Raw genomic sequence first — 13,790 nt, 5'->3', positions numbered from 1 at the left:
ACATGAGCGACCATGTGCCTTTGGCATAAATGAGGGCTCTTTTCTAATACAGAGTTCACCTAAACAACACAATGGAAAGAGGGATAGGGATCCGTGAATTCCACTGATTATCTAACTCGAACCGAGGCTTCACAGGCAACGGCAGCACCATAACCATATTGGCTCTCCCTAATGCTATGCTCCACTGGCACATTTTTGCTCCCTGTGGTTTCAGCTAGTCATCAGGGTTGTCCTGAATTCCCTAAGAGACACTTCCTGATTCCTGTGACAACCTGCTGCGGCGGCGGCGGAGAAGGGGCTGCTTGGCACGGACCGGACCGACAGAGCTGCTGCTGCTGCTGCTAGGTGGAGGGAGGGAGGGAGGAGGCCCGGCCCGGGTCTCCTTGCTGCACTTCGGGGGGCTTTGGCCGGGGGCAGCAGGAGGCCGGCGGCGACGGCAAGGACGCGGCCGGATTCCCCAGCCGCCGCCTCCTCCTCCGCCTCTTCCTGCGTCTCTTCTGGGCAGGATCTACACAATCGTTTTGGGGGCGCACTGAAGGAGCTTGTGTGCGCCTTCAGTACACTGTGTGGATTCCCTCCTAGACGTCTCCTTGATTTAAGCCACTGCTATTGCTGAAGCCTGATTCCATCATCATATCCCTTCTGACCTGGAGAAAAAACCCCAAGATTTTACCTCTGCGTGGTAATTTGGTAGCAGGCCTCCCGGTTGCCAATGTTGCGAACAAGCAGCGTTTTCTGTGTGTTGTACTTGACGGGGCAGATGGAGAAATTCAGTTGGTCTGGGAAGTCCAGAATTCCCCTGGCACCAATCGCTCGGATAGGAACAATAAATTTTTCCCTTTCAGTAATGCAGGTTACTTCATGGAAATAATCCTGTGGAAAAAGAAGAACGCACACAATGAGGAAGCCCCTCCCTGTCCAGCATCAGCCCACAACAGCAGGTACCCAGAAGTAGCCTCAAGATGCTCCACATAACAATAATAATAACAATAACAATAACAATAATAATAATAATAATAATAATAATATATTTAATAATTATATTTGTTACCTGCCTCTCCCTCTGCATTGAGGCAGGGTACAACACAAATGCAAAACACCATAAAATACATACAATTGGTTAAAACATATAAAACTAATACATTATTAAAAAGCAGCACATTATTAGAAGTCATCTTAAAATCCAACTGGGTAGGCCTGCTGGAAGAGATCAGTCATGTGATGATATAGGATCTGGTTCCATGTGCAAATACCAGCATTATGATCACCAGCGGTTGTTTTTATACTCTTCATGATTTAAATTTTTGTGAACCGCCCAGAGAGCTTCAGCTATTGGGCGGTATAAAAGTGTAATAAATAAATAAATAATACTCGCTGGCCTGCCATTAAGATCTGTAAAGTTTGCAGGCACTAGAGATAAGGCCTTCTCAGTGCTGGCCCCTTTTTTAAAAAAGCTTCAGCTATTGGGCGGTATAAAAATGCAAGAAAGAAAGAAAGGCATGCTCCTGAAACAATTCTTAGGGTGTAGTCCTATGCATGTTTAGATACAAAAAAGTTCTACAACTCCCAGCATGCCAGCTGGTAATTGTAGGACATTCCTGCATTGAGCAGGGGGTTGGACTTGATGGCCTTATAGGCCCCTTCCAGCTCTACTATTCTATGATTCTGTGATCTTTTCTCTCTAAACATGCTTAGGATTGTGACCAACAACTTGATGTTTTTGTATAAGTTCTGTGTTCTCACACCATGGTCAGTTTCTAACAGGACTGCTCCCTCTCCAATGGTTCTGTTGTGTTTGCGGGAATGACTACTTGTGCAACGGGATTTTCGCACTTCTAAAAATAACCCTGGAAATGAGCAGAAACACTTGTTTCCAGATTGGGACAGGCTAGAAGAGTTCCCTATTCCAATGATAACCATAACAAAGAGGAAACTTCCTTTGGCCAACTGTGTATGCAACATGACAAAAGATGAGTGAAAGTGCCTGCAAGCTTGTTTGCACAATCATGGTGGAAGAAATAAGCCATGGTGGTTTATTTTCCCCACCATTTCTGCTAATTGCATGCCGGGGGTGGGTGGGTGATTAGCGTAATTATCCTCAGCTCCCTATATCATGCGAACCTGGCCTGGGTGATTTGTGGCCAGTTAATAAGCTATCCCAGAACCTTACCCCAGTCCATGGGCTATGGCTGTCTTGTTAACCATGGCAACAAGCCATCCTGGCCGGGTTCGCATGCCATGGGAAACCACACTGCCAACAGTAATTATGCAAGATCCCCAACCCAGCTCACAACTGGCACGTGCAAGGTGGTTAACAAGTTACGGTGGTTCATTAACCACCTTGAGGATCATGTCAACTCTGGCAGAATGAGGAAACTGAGAAACTGGTTTGATAAGCTTTTATAGGAGGAATTTCACAGAGGAAGTAAAAAGGGAACAAGCAGGGCTACATAAAACACCATTTCAATCATAGACTTTGTGCTCACTCTCTTGCATCCTTCTTTGCAATGCAGCCTTAAATTGTGACAACAGTTTCCCACCAGAGGAGCTGATGACTTTACCTTGTTGTCTTCAGGAGTAAAGAGGATGCGGAATGTAGACAGCATGCCAGGTGCAACTTTGTTACACACATCATTGGGACTTACGACTCTGAAGTAAGGCGAACTCTCCAGTACAACTTTCACCAGCCGGGGGATCTACAGTAAATGCATATGCAAGGAAAATGTTGTACAGCAGCTCAAAGAGAGGAAGAAAAATTAACTAGTCTTGCTGTCTACTGCAGGAATGAGTGAGACATACTTTCAAAGACAATTCTGAATGGTAGCTATGAACAACCTGGGTGGGCTGATCCTATGGTCCTGCTACAGCAGTGGCTACTACTGTGTTAAGAATCACATTAACATACTTGATCTCCATCATTGTATCTTTATGACTATTCCCACTGAATTCCTCCTTGCACAGATTTCAAATGCAGGACATTTGATAATGGGCTCAAATTACAGGAATTTGAGATTTTCCTGATGTCAGATTCCAGCTGGACATCAGGAAAAACTTCCTGACTGTTAGAGCAGTTTGACAATGGAACCAATTAGCTAGGGAGGCTGTAGGCTCTTCCACACTAGAGGCATTCAAGAGGCAGCTGGACAGCCATCTGTCAGGGGTGCTTTAAGGTGGATTCCTGCATGGAGCAGGGGGTTGGACTTGATGGCCTTGTAGGCCCCTTCCAACTCTACTATTCTATGATTCTATGAATTTATTTCTAAAGGAATGCATTTTATACTGGTGTAGGCAACCTAATGTCCTGCAGATGTTTTAGATTACAATTCCCATAATTCCTGACCATGCTTACTGGGGCTTATGGCAGTTATAGTCCAAAACATCTAGAGAGATCTGGGTTGCTAAACCCTAAACGCATCAATATTTGTGTCATGGTGTGAAATGTAGTATAGATTTATAATTTTAAAAAGGATGTACATGTTTTTACTCTGGCCTTTCCATAAGACCTTTTCTTGTCCTATTCCACTGCAGTTTAGAGAATGGAGCCCAAGAGGAAGAAACACGCCCATGTTTCTGGGTAGGCAAGGGCTACACTCTCTGCAAACTCAGTCAACCAAAGGTCTCCTGGCTGGACCAGACAGACATCACATTTCATATATGGTGGGGTGCTATTTTCCAACCAGCCCAGAAATCTATCACATCCCAGTGGAATTACAGGTCAAATGATATCACCATATCATTCCTTTGTTGAGCAGAGATAGAGGAGATGGGTGTTTAAAATGGCAAACAGGGTTCAACATAAACATGTGTAAAATGCACATTGGAACACAAGTTCTAACTTCACAGATATGCTGATGAGATCTCAGCTGGTGGTGACTGAGGAAAGCAATCTTGCAGCTACGGTGGGTATGTCCATGAAAACATTGGACCAGGGTGACCACTGTGAAAAAGGCGAATTCCATGTAAGGGGTCATAAGAAAGGAATTGAAAATAAAACTGCCAGGATTGCAATGTCTTTATACAAATCTATTTTGCAACCACATTTGAAATACTATGTACAGCTCTGGTCACCACACCTCAGAAAGAATATAGCAGAGTTGGAAAAGGTACAGAAGACAGCAAGGGGCTGGGGCAACTCTCCTATGAAGAAGGGTTATAGCCTTTGGGGCTTCTTTGCTAAGCAAAAGGGCAACTAAGGGGACATAATAAAGGTGTGTAAAACTAGACCTGATGAAGAGCATGCGCTCGTCCCGAGAGTGGCATTCAGTTTCAGAGAAACACTCAGGAGCCTGCATTCCGGTGGTGGGTGGGTGGGTGGGGCCAACAATGCCAGCCTATTTGAGCTGAAAGTCCTCAGGGCCAGTAACTAAGCCAGACGAGGGGTATTTCAACCTCCTGGAATGGAGGTGTGGGGATGTGCAAAAGCCAGGAAATCACAAATGATGGGCGGTTGGGGAAATGGGCTGGGGCCACGGGAAGGGTGTGTGGCCATCTGGGGAACTCCAGGGGGCTGGGTTGGGACCCCAGGAGGGCTAGATTAGACCCACAGTCCTGGGATTCTGCACCCCTGGTACAGAGGATGTGGGCAGGGACGGGGTTTTCTCTATCCTCCATAAGACCGGAACCTGCAATCAAACCATGAATCTCAATGGTTGGAGATTCAGGACACACAGAAGGAAGGCCTTCTTCACACGGGCCATTGTTAAACTATGGCGATGGCCACTGAACTGGATGGATTTAAAAGGGGATTAGTAGTAACCAATGCCTACTAGATCTGATGGCTATTTATTACTTCCAGTATCGAAGGCAGCCTGCCTTTCTATATAAGTTGCTGGGGATCAACAGCTGGAGAGGGCTTTTGCCCTAGAAGTTGGGTTGTGGGCTTCCCATAAGCATTTGGCTGGTCCCTGTGGGAACAGAATGCTTCAGTCTGATCCAGCACAAGTCTTCTTATGTTCTCAAATGATGGGAAATTTAACATGGGGGTCCCCATTGATTAAACTGGAATAAATGTGCAAACCCTGCATTTGCTGATGTGAGGCCAGCTTCAGAAGAGGACTAAAGGCCCAGATGTCCCCTTAAATAGCAGATTAAAGTAACATGCTGGAGGGCAGCTAAAGGGATGCTGGCAGCTGCAGGACAGGAAAGCCATTTCTGACTGTTTACAGCAGTCCATGACTTGATGGGCAAAGATCATAAGGATGCAGAGTGTGTGTAATCTGATCATGATTGCTCAGTTAAGCAAACAGTACACAAGCTGCAGGCAGCACAGAAGCCTTGATGAAAACACAGCCCTAAAGGAATGACTGACAATCATTAAGCCTTTGGGTCATGAGAGCAAAAGCTGGCAGCTGAGAGAACACACAGTAATAATATTTTTGTTTTAAAAAAGGCTGTAGGCTATTCCAGCCTCAGTCTTCAGCTAGCTCCATTTTTAAAAAAAATTCATTTGCAGCTTGTCTTCCTTTCATGGTGGGACTCAACATTTTGGGCCTTCAGACCATGCCAAGACTAAATAAGCCTTGGTAAGGCTATCAGTGGCTACTAGCCCTGATGGCTATGTAGAGGCAGCATGAGAGGCAGCATGCCTTTATATACCAGTTCCTGGGAAGCACAAGTGGGAGGGTGCTGTTGCACTCATGTCCTGCCTGTGGGCTTCTTGCAGCCAGCTGGCTGGCCACTGTGTGAAGAGAGTGCTGCAGTAGATGGACTCTTGGCTGGATCCAGCATGGCCATTCATCATATGTACTTATCCTTCTGAGAATGAGATCCGAAAAGATGACATGTAGAGGGAGCACAAAACACGAAACTTCAAGGTTTCTGGTTCCTTGTTGGAAATTATACGTGGCGTTTACTTCATAATATTTGCCAAAAATACAACAAACGCAGGCGTACCGTGCCCCTCAATCCTTTGCAGTTAAAAACAAACAAAGTAGGGAGTCACATATTTGCTCTTGGGAGATGTTTGTTCTTGGATCTTGTTAAGATCCAAATATCACAGATAAGTGAGTGTACAAAATTATGCCTGGTGTGGAGAAAGTGGACAGGGAGACATTTTTCTCCCTCTCTTGTAATACTGGAATCCAATGGAGTGGAATGGTGGGAGATTCAGAACAGATAAAAAGACACTGCCACGGAGAAGTTAGTCTGGAATGTTGTTTACTGTAAAGATGCTCCAGTCATCATGTACCATGTACATTGATGGTGCTATATAAATAAACATAATAATAATAATAATAATAATAATAATAATAATAATAATAATAATAATAATAATAATCTGCTTACATCAGTTTGGCAGTGCAGTATAAAACCCAGGCATGCATCCCACCTCCAAATGGCTTTCAAATTATATTGGTGTGGCATACCTTGTCGTTGTTCCTGAGAATCAGTGGCACCTCATAGAGCTCACAAGGCGCATAATTCTGGAAAACCACTTCTGATGGGAATGGCTGAAACAGAGTCTGGTCCAGATCAACTGAAGAGAACTGAAGATACAAAGGGGTGCAAGGAGTCAGAACTGGGGAGTTGGATGGGGCAGCTTCATTCAGAGGGGAGTGACCACTTCTACTGGGTGTGCAGGAGTCCTCCCCAGGAGAAAAGGCACATCTTTAGTTTAAGCTCTCCTGAGTAACTCACTATGCTGTTTCTGGCAGGAGTCCAGGAGAGTTATTGCCTGGGCTAGGTCTGCATTCTCAATGTATCTCTCAGTGCCACTGTGCACCACCATCTGCACCTGGATCCCTGGGCCTTGACACATGTATTCACACACACACACACACACACACACACACACACACCAGCTCATCAGACAACTTGCCATAAGCCTCCTGCTGGCAACTTCCTATGCTGTCACCAACGCCATCATATTTCTTCGATTGTAAGACGCACACTAATTTCAGTACCACCAACAGAAAAAAGAAACCTAAGACACACCCGTGATTCTAAGACGCACCCCATTTTTAGAGATGTTTATATGGGGAAAAAAGTGTGTCTTAGAATCGAAGAAATAGGGTAATTAAAAGATTTACGAGCTGCTTTTCTGCGCTGTCTGGGCTCCCATGGCAGTGTACGTGAAAGAAACATTAAAGCCACTTACAATAAACAACTAGCTTAAGCAAACATTAAAACAGCACGATCTTAGAGATGTTTACTCAGAAGCAAGCCCAACTGTATTCAATAGAGTTTACTCCCCTGAAAGTGAGCATAGGGTTGCTGTTTTAGGGCACAATCTTAGGCATGTTTTGACAGAAAAATAGGCCCACAATTCCCTGCATTCCCCCGTCAAGCACAACAGGCTAGGAAATGCTGGGAGTTGTAGGACTATTTTTCTGCTGAAACTTTACTTATTCGACTTCCAGGACTTCTTATGCTATTTTGTGAGTCACTCTGAGAATGTCGGTTGAACATCAGATATTACCATAAATAAATAAATAGGACCTGGGAGGAATATGCTGGAGAATAATTTCAGGAGCTAGCTTTAAATATCAGTCATTGTCAGCAACAAACACAGTTGGTTATGGCAGCTTTTCTGAATGGGACCAATCCTAGTGTGACTTTAAGTCAGGAACAGGCCAGATGTGACTCTGTCACAGTGACAGGTGGTCACTGGAGGCTGCCTGTGTGGCCCGCCAGCCCCCCTCAACTCCCTCGTGCCTCTGTCAGTGTCGCCACACAGGGCGCTCGAGGACAGTCAATCCCCCCTTGCCCTGTTTCCCAGTAAAATGGGGAGCCCACTGAGCAGGCTGGCGGGAGCCCAATTCTGCTGGGAAATAGGGTTCATGAGGACGATTCCCATTGCATTCCCAGTTTCCCGTACCCAGCCAAATAGGACAGGCTGAAATTCAACAGGCAATGCTATTTCCTAGCATGGCTATGCAGTGACTGGAAAGCTTTCCTTGTGCCAGGCAATCCCTGGTGCTAGCAGAAAGGTGGCAATCCTTGCGCCAGGCAGCTGCAGCCAATCAGAGCTACCCAGCATATGCCCAACGTGTGTCCCTGGGGGTTTGGGGACAAACACCTCCCCCTTCTCAAGTCACAGGAATTCCTAGCAGCCTTACTTTAGCCACAAGTGCCAGTATTATTCAATAAACCGTCCCCCTTGTCTTTAAATAAATAGCAGTAATAAACAAACCTTTGCCATCTTCTCTTTTCCTGTTTTTGTGTTTAATACATGGTAAGTTGCATATTGTTTCAGAGACTCTTGGTAGCCTGACTGTTTTTAATAAGGAAAACTATTTTTAATCTTAATTTAACCCCTTAGGTTTACAGTTAAGATGGAATCAAAATGTCCTACTTATTTTAATATGACTTAGAGCGTCATCACATGGGGTAAATCATGTTTCCTTAATGTCACTTCTCTGCCCCCACATTTGTCCCTCATTACTTCCTCTTCTGCCCAGAGGGGAAAGAAGAAGTAAACGAAGACCATTTGGCCCATTCAGGGGACATTTTAATTTTACCACTTTTCTTACACACAGCAGGAGATTGCTGCACATTCCATTAAAAAAAAAAGGCTGGATTAAAAGGGGTCTATTTCGTGATGGAAAAATGAACGGAAGGAGTGGAAGGCTCACGGGAGGCAGATGTTGTTGTCTAAAGGATGCAAGCATATCCATAAGTGGGCAGTAGCGAGTGTGGGATAAAACACGTCTAATGAACCTCTTACTTCCAAGTAGGGCTGCAATTACCCTGTGTAGACCTGCTTGCAGTAAGTCCCATTGAATTCAGCTGGAATTACATTCAAGTAAATGTGGACAGAAACAAACTACTTTATTTTCTTGCGTAGATCTATTTTATTGCATTATATTCCACTTTTCCTTCTTAAGGAACCCAACACAGCGTACTGTACATAATTCTTCTCCTCTCTATTTTATCCTTACAACCACTCTCTGAGGTAGGCTGGGCTGAGAGTCTGTGACTGGCCCAAAGTCACCCAGTAAGCTTCTGTGGCCCAGTGGGGACTAGAACCTGGATCTCCCGACTCCCAGTCCAACATTCTAGCCACTACACCACACTGGCGTACATATGCCAGTATTAGAGAGGCAAAGCTTTTGCTGGGCTCAGGGGATATTTCACAGGTTTTTACCAAAGGCTTCTGTGTGAAGCAGGGCTACAGAACCACTTTCAGCCCAAGGGCCAAACTCCACTTTAGGGAAGATCTTGGGGGGCACATTCCAATGCTGGGTGAGGGCAAAGACAAAGAGTCTGGGTGGCGTCAGGCCGGTGTTCTACCCCTGTCTTTCGCAGCATTGTCTCAGAGAAGTGAGAAAGAAGAGGCTGTACCTTCTGGTGCGAGGTTTCACTCATGTCTAAAAGCTGAACGATGTGAGGCAGGTGCACTTCGTGGGTGCTTGCCAGCTTCTGCTCCGTTGTAAGAGACATCGCTTTCAGGAAAGCAGATGGAGTCAACTGCAATTGAGAACCAAGACCACATAAATGCCTGCATTAAGAAAGGCTTCTCTTGTTAAGCACTTCTGAATTATATCTGCTCACTGCTGCCAAGGGAGTCCTCAAACTTCATTAATTTCCTTGCTGACGCTCTCACAATCCCTATATATCGGACTTCCATTCTATCTACCTGATTGGAACTTTGACGGGAAATAGCATCTGCCTGCAACCTTTTCAGATCTTTGCATAATCCCTCCCCAAATACGTTGAACAAAGAAAACAGTGGAAGTGGAAGGTGATTCATTCCCATTACTATTTTAGACAGTGGGGTCAGGGTGGGAATAATTACTTACTGGAGAAAAGCTTTATAGAAAGAAAAAACTCCTAGGCTCATGAACTGATCTACTGACTTGCTGGTTGAAGATTTCAACTGAGACTATAATTTCATGCATCTGACTATACTGGCTCTATCATGAAGACTTCTGCTACATGAAGGGCTCCATCACACCTATTTCTCTCCCACCCAACCCCGGTTTGCGTCTGCATCTTTTACCTTCGTTTCATAAGCACTGCAAGCGCTCCTCCCTTTCACGATCATAAATATACTGGTGAACTCTCTTTTCATTTGTTTGTTTTTTATTTATTTATTTTATTTATTTATTACATTTTTATACCGCCCAATCGCCAAAGCTCTCTGGGCGGTTCACAAAAATTAAAACCATAATAAAACAACCAATAGTCTAAAAACACAAATACAAAATACAGCATAAAAAGCACTGTAAATAAAATAAAAAAGTCTGCTCTCCTGCTGCTATTGCGCCTGCCCCACCCCTTCCCCCCTCCAGTTCATTAGTCCTTGGCTGACTTCCGATGACACACTAATCAACTGGAGGCGTAATAGGAACAAAATGTGAAACAACTGTTGATTAGCATGTCGTCCGAACTCAGCCCTTGTCATTGATGGACATTGTGATTGACATGCCAGCCTCCCCCCCCCCCCCATTCATTGGAGCTCCTATGGAAATTAACCCAAATGCTTACATCTGTGGGATTTTTAAAGATAAAGAGATGAAATTTGGGACCTTGAGAGCTCTTAAGTAGAGCATTTGAATCAGATCAGTTTGAATCAGATCAGTTCATCCCTTGATTTTTTAGGATTATTTTTTTTTAAAAAAATTACCCCTTAAACCATTTCCCTGATACTCCACCAATGTGAAATTCCACCTGTTTGCATTTATGGAGGATTTACTCTTGAGTATGGGAACCAGCAAATCTCTATTTTATGAACTGGAGATGCACAGCTTCACATGATCAAAGAAAAGGAAAATAGATCCTCCCTGAATGCAGACAGGTGGACTTTTGCACTGGTGGAATATCAGGAGAATGATTTGAGGAGAAAATGTTTTCAAAACCCTAAAAAATCAAGGGATGAACCGATCTGATTCAAACTTGGCATGCGGAAAGCTCTACTTAAGAACTCTCAAGGTCCCAAGTTTCATCCCTTTATCTTTAAAAACAAGGGAGCTGCGGGCAAGGAGGGTGAGGTTGGAGCAGTAAAAAGTCCATTCATTCAAAGTTCAACACAGAGTGCTGAAGGAGAACCGCCCCATCTTCCCCTTTCGTCAGCAAGACTCCATTCAAAGCACACACACCCAACAAAAGAAAAGGCGAGGGGACAGCATTACACAGAGGCTTAAGGGCACATGAAAGTTGCTTGGGGAAAATAATCCAGACTTTCTCGGCATCAAAATAATATGCAAAACAGAGTAAAAGAGGCAAAATGGGTGCAGAAATGGGACAGGTAGCTTCATCACACCAGTGTTATACTGTGCAATTATTGCGAATTGTGTGAAAAGGACTCCAAAGTTTTCCATCTTATAATCTGCTTTGACTGTGAAGTACTCCCATGCATCCTGCTTTAATTGTGCTTCTTAGCCAAAAGAACCGACGCATTTTGGACTCCTTTAAGAATTAATCATTTGTTGTTCTCCAAACGGCCACTGGGGGCGCAGGAGTATGATTTGATATTTTTAAACTGCAAATTAAACAAATGCTTATATCTGCGTAAGTTTTAAAGATAAAGACATCAACATTGGCACAGTAATAGATATTAAGGAGGGCTTTCAGCATACCAGATTTGAATTGGATTGGGTCATCTGTTTATTTTTTATGATTTTTTACATTTCCTCCCCTTAAACCCTTTTCCTGGTATGCAAAGGATCTTAGAAGCGCTGCTGCCCAGAGTGTGATTTAGCTAATAACAACAGCAGCAGCAGCAGCTTTACATTATGGGGATAATTCAAGGGAAAAGGGTATGTGGGATGAAGCTTAGCGTCATGTGAGTCCTGTGCTGCAAAACCAGATCCCAGGCATAGCGAGAGTGCATTAAACTGCTGGTGTAATGGAGCTCGAAATCTGCTAGTCTTTAAGGTGCCTGAAGGCTTTTGTGGGTGTTTGCTAGCGAGGCTGCCTCCAAACTTGGCAACCCTAGCTGGGATGCAAGCTTGCCCTCTGAACTGGACGCTCTTTCCCCTAGTCCTAGCTGTGTGGAGGCTGAGTGGTGAGAAGAAAAACCGCACTATTCTGCACGTGCTTAGAAGTACTTGATTCTTTATTATGACTTCAAAGGTGATACTGTATATCAGCTCATGTCTTCTTGCTATGGATTAATAATGCTGCTCTTCTGTAATAATCTTTAGTATTATTCAGAAAAAAAGTAAAGAAGCATTGAGGATGAAATGAAAGGATCTTCTTAGGGTTAGGGTAAAATGAATCAGCTGAAGTTCTCTTCCTCAAAACTCTAGAGATTAGCTGTTGGCAGCATGCAGACCCTGGAGGCCACCAGTGTGGCCTGCCCCACAAGGGTCCCCTATTCACTCCATTCCCCACCCTGCACATGCTGCCACCTGCCACACAGGGCACACCAGGTGGAGAGCATAGCAGCAAAAACAGGCTCCTGCCAGCCCACCAATAACTGTTTTGTGAGCTGGTAGGAGTCCAATTCTGCTGGGAAACAGTATGCAGGGAGAACTCTCCTTGTGTACCTGTTTCCAGCAGAATCGGCCCACCATCAGCAGCCCATCAAACAGCTGTTTGGCTGGCAAGTGGGAGCAGATTCTCCTGAGAAACAGGTATGTGAGAAGATTCATCCCCGTACATCCACTTCCCAGCAGAACCAGCTGATTCTGCTGGGAAATGGGAACATGGGGATGACTCTCCTAGACACCCGTTTCCCAGCAGATTCAGGCTCCCCACTCATCCATTAAACAGCTGTTTGGCAGGCTGAAGGAAGCAGATCATGATCCCTGGGAGGAGGGGGAGATTAGAGCCTCCTCTTCCTCCCAGCCATCATGATCCAGGTAGCTGAGATGGGGCAGGATTAGGTTGAAGCCTCCTCCCCCACATTCCAGCAACTTTGGTCATGATTATTAAGGCAAGGAACAGGCTCTAACCTCACACTCCTCCTCCTCTCAATGATCATAATCCAGGTCACTGGGATGGGGCAGGAGGTGGGTAGGAAAATGTGAATGTTTATGTAAGTATATGCATATGTGTGGGTGTCTGCACACAGGTGCAGGTGTAGCAGCAGCAAAAGTGCAGCCCCTGGTGTGCTCCAGGGGTTGAAATTGGTTTGCGGAACCCCCAAAGTTGCCCACCCCTGCTATAGACCTAACACCAGTAGAGATATATACCCAAAAAACTTATTACATGCCTATGAATCTGTCTCTCCTCACACCTCCCTCTGATCTTCAGTGTGTGTTTACAACTGATAAACTTTTTTTTAAAAAAAATCTATCTGTATTTAGAACATAAAACCTAGTATGTCAACTAAAATTTACACTGTATTTAGAAATTACCCTAATTCCCTTAGTGTCCCAGTTCCAGTATAAAAAGTTTTCCAGCGTCACTTGTTTTCTGTACAGCTATTTATTCCCTAACTTGGCCTAAAGTTAGTGCAAAGAAACATACAGGAGCATCCTTCTTCTTTTCTTCTTTGACCAGCTTTGGATTGCGAGGTGCCACCACTTTGCTTTGAAAACCTTCCGGTAACTTGTAGGGACCAAGAGATTTCTGGGGTCGGTCTGTTAGCATCTTTGATTAATCTGTTAGAGCCTCTGAAATAAGAAAAATAACAGAGTTCTTTGAAATACATGGGGGAGGGGGGAATCTCCTGGAATTGACAGTGCTACCTGATCTTCATTCCCCCCTCCTTTTTTTTTTATCAAGAATGGTGGCCAATTACCTTTCTTAAAAAAAATCTAACAATAACTCCGAGATCTTCTCCTATACATGGATTTTCGTTTCCCTTGTAAACTACTGTTTTGAAATATAGGACCAATCTCCTCTTCCTTTCCCTCAGGTTTCACATGTTTTTGTGTGCAATGTGCAACAGGGTCCTTGAA

General features: G+C 44.4%; 1 protein-coding gene across 1 annotated transcript in view; it reads right to left on the bottom strand.

Moving 5' to 3' along the window:
• The window catches only part of HYDIN (HYDIN axonemal central pair apparatus protein), a 210,699-nt gene extending 197,220 nt beyond the window's left edge, over nucleotides 1–13,479 (bottom strand). Inside the window, exons 1-5 of the mRNA XM_063141487.1 lie at nucleotides 13,357–13,479; nucleotides 9,283–9,408; nucleotides 6,366–6,485; nucleotides 2,562–2,696; nucleotides 674–873 (exon numbers count right to left, since the gene is read on the bottom strand). Coding sequence (XP_062997557.1) covers nucleotides 674–873; nucleotides 2,562–2,696; nucleotides 6,366–6,485; nucleotides 9,283–9,408; nucleotides 13,357–13,479 — 704 coding nt within the window. The remainder of the gene's footprint in view (nucleotides 1–673; nucleotides 874–2,561; nucleotides 2,697–6,365; nucleotides 6,486–9,282; nucleotides 9,409–13,356) is intronic.
• Between the last annotated feature and the right edge of the window lie 311 nt (nucleotides 13,480–13,790).

The sequence above is a fragment of the Elgaria multicarinata genome, chromosome 14, assembly GCF_023053635.1.
Source record: "Elgaria multicarinata webbii isolate HBS135686 ecotype San Diego chromosome 14, rElgMul1.1.pri, whole genome shotgun sequence".
NCBI lineage: Eukaryota > Metazoa > Chordata > Lepidosauria > Squamata > Anguidae > Elgaria > Elgaria multicarinata.
The sequence above is the reverse complement of the archived record's forward strand: the minus strand, read 5'-3'. Positions and strand labels throughout refer to the sequence as shown.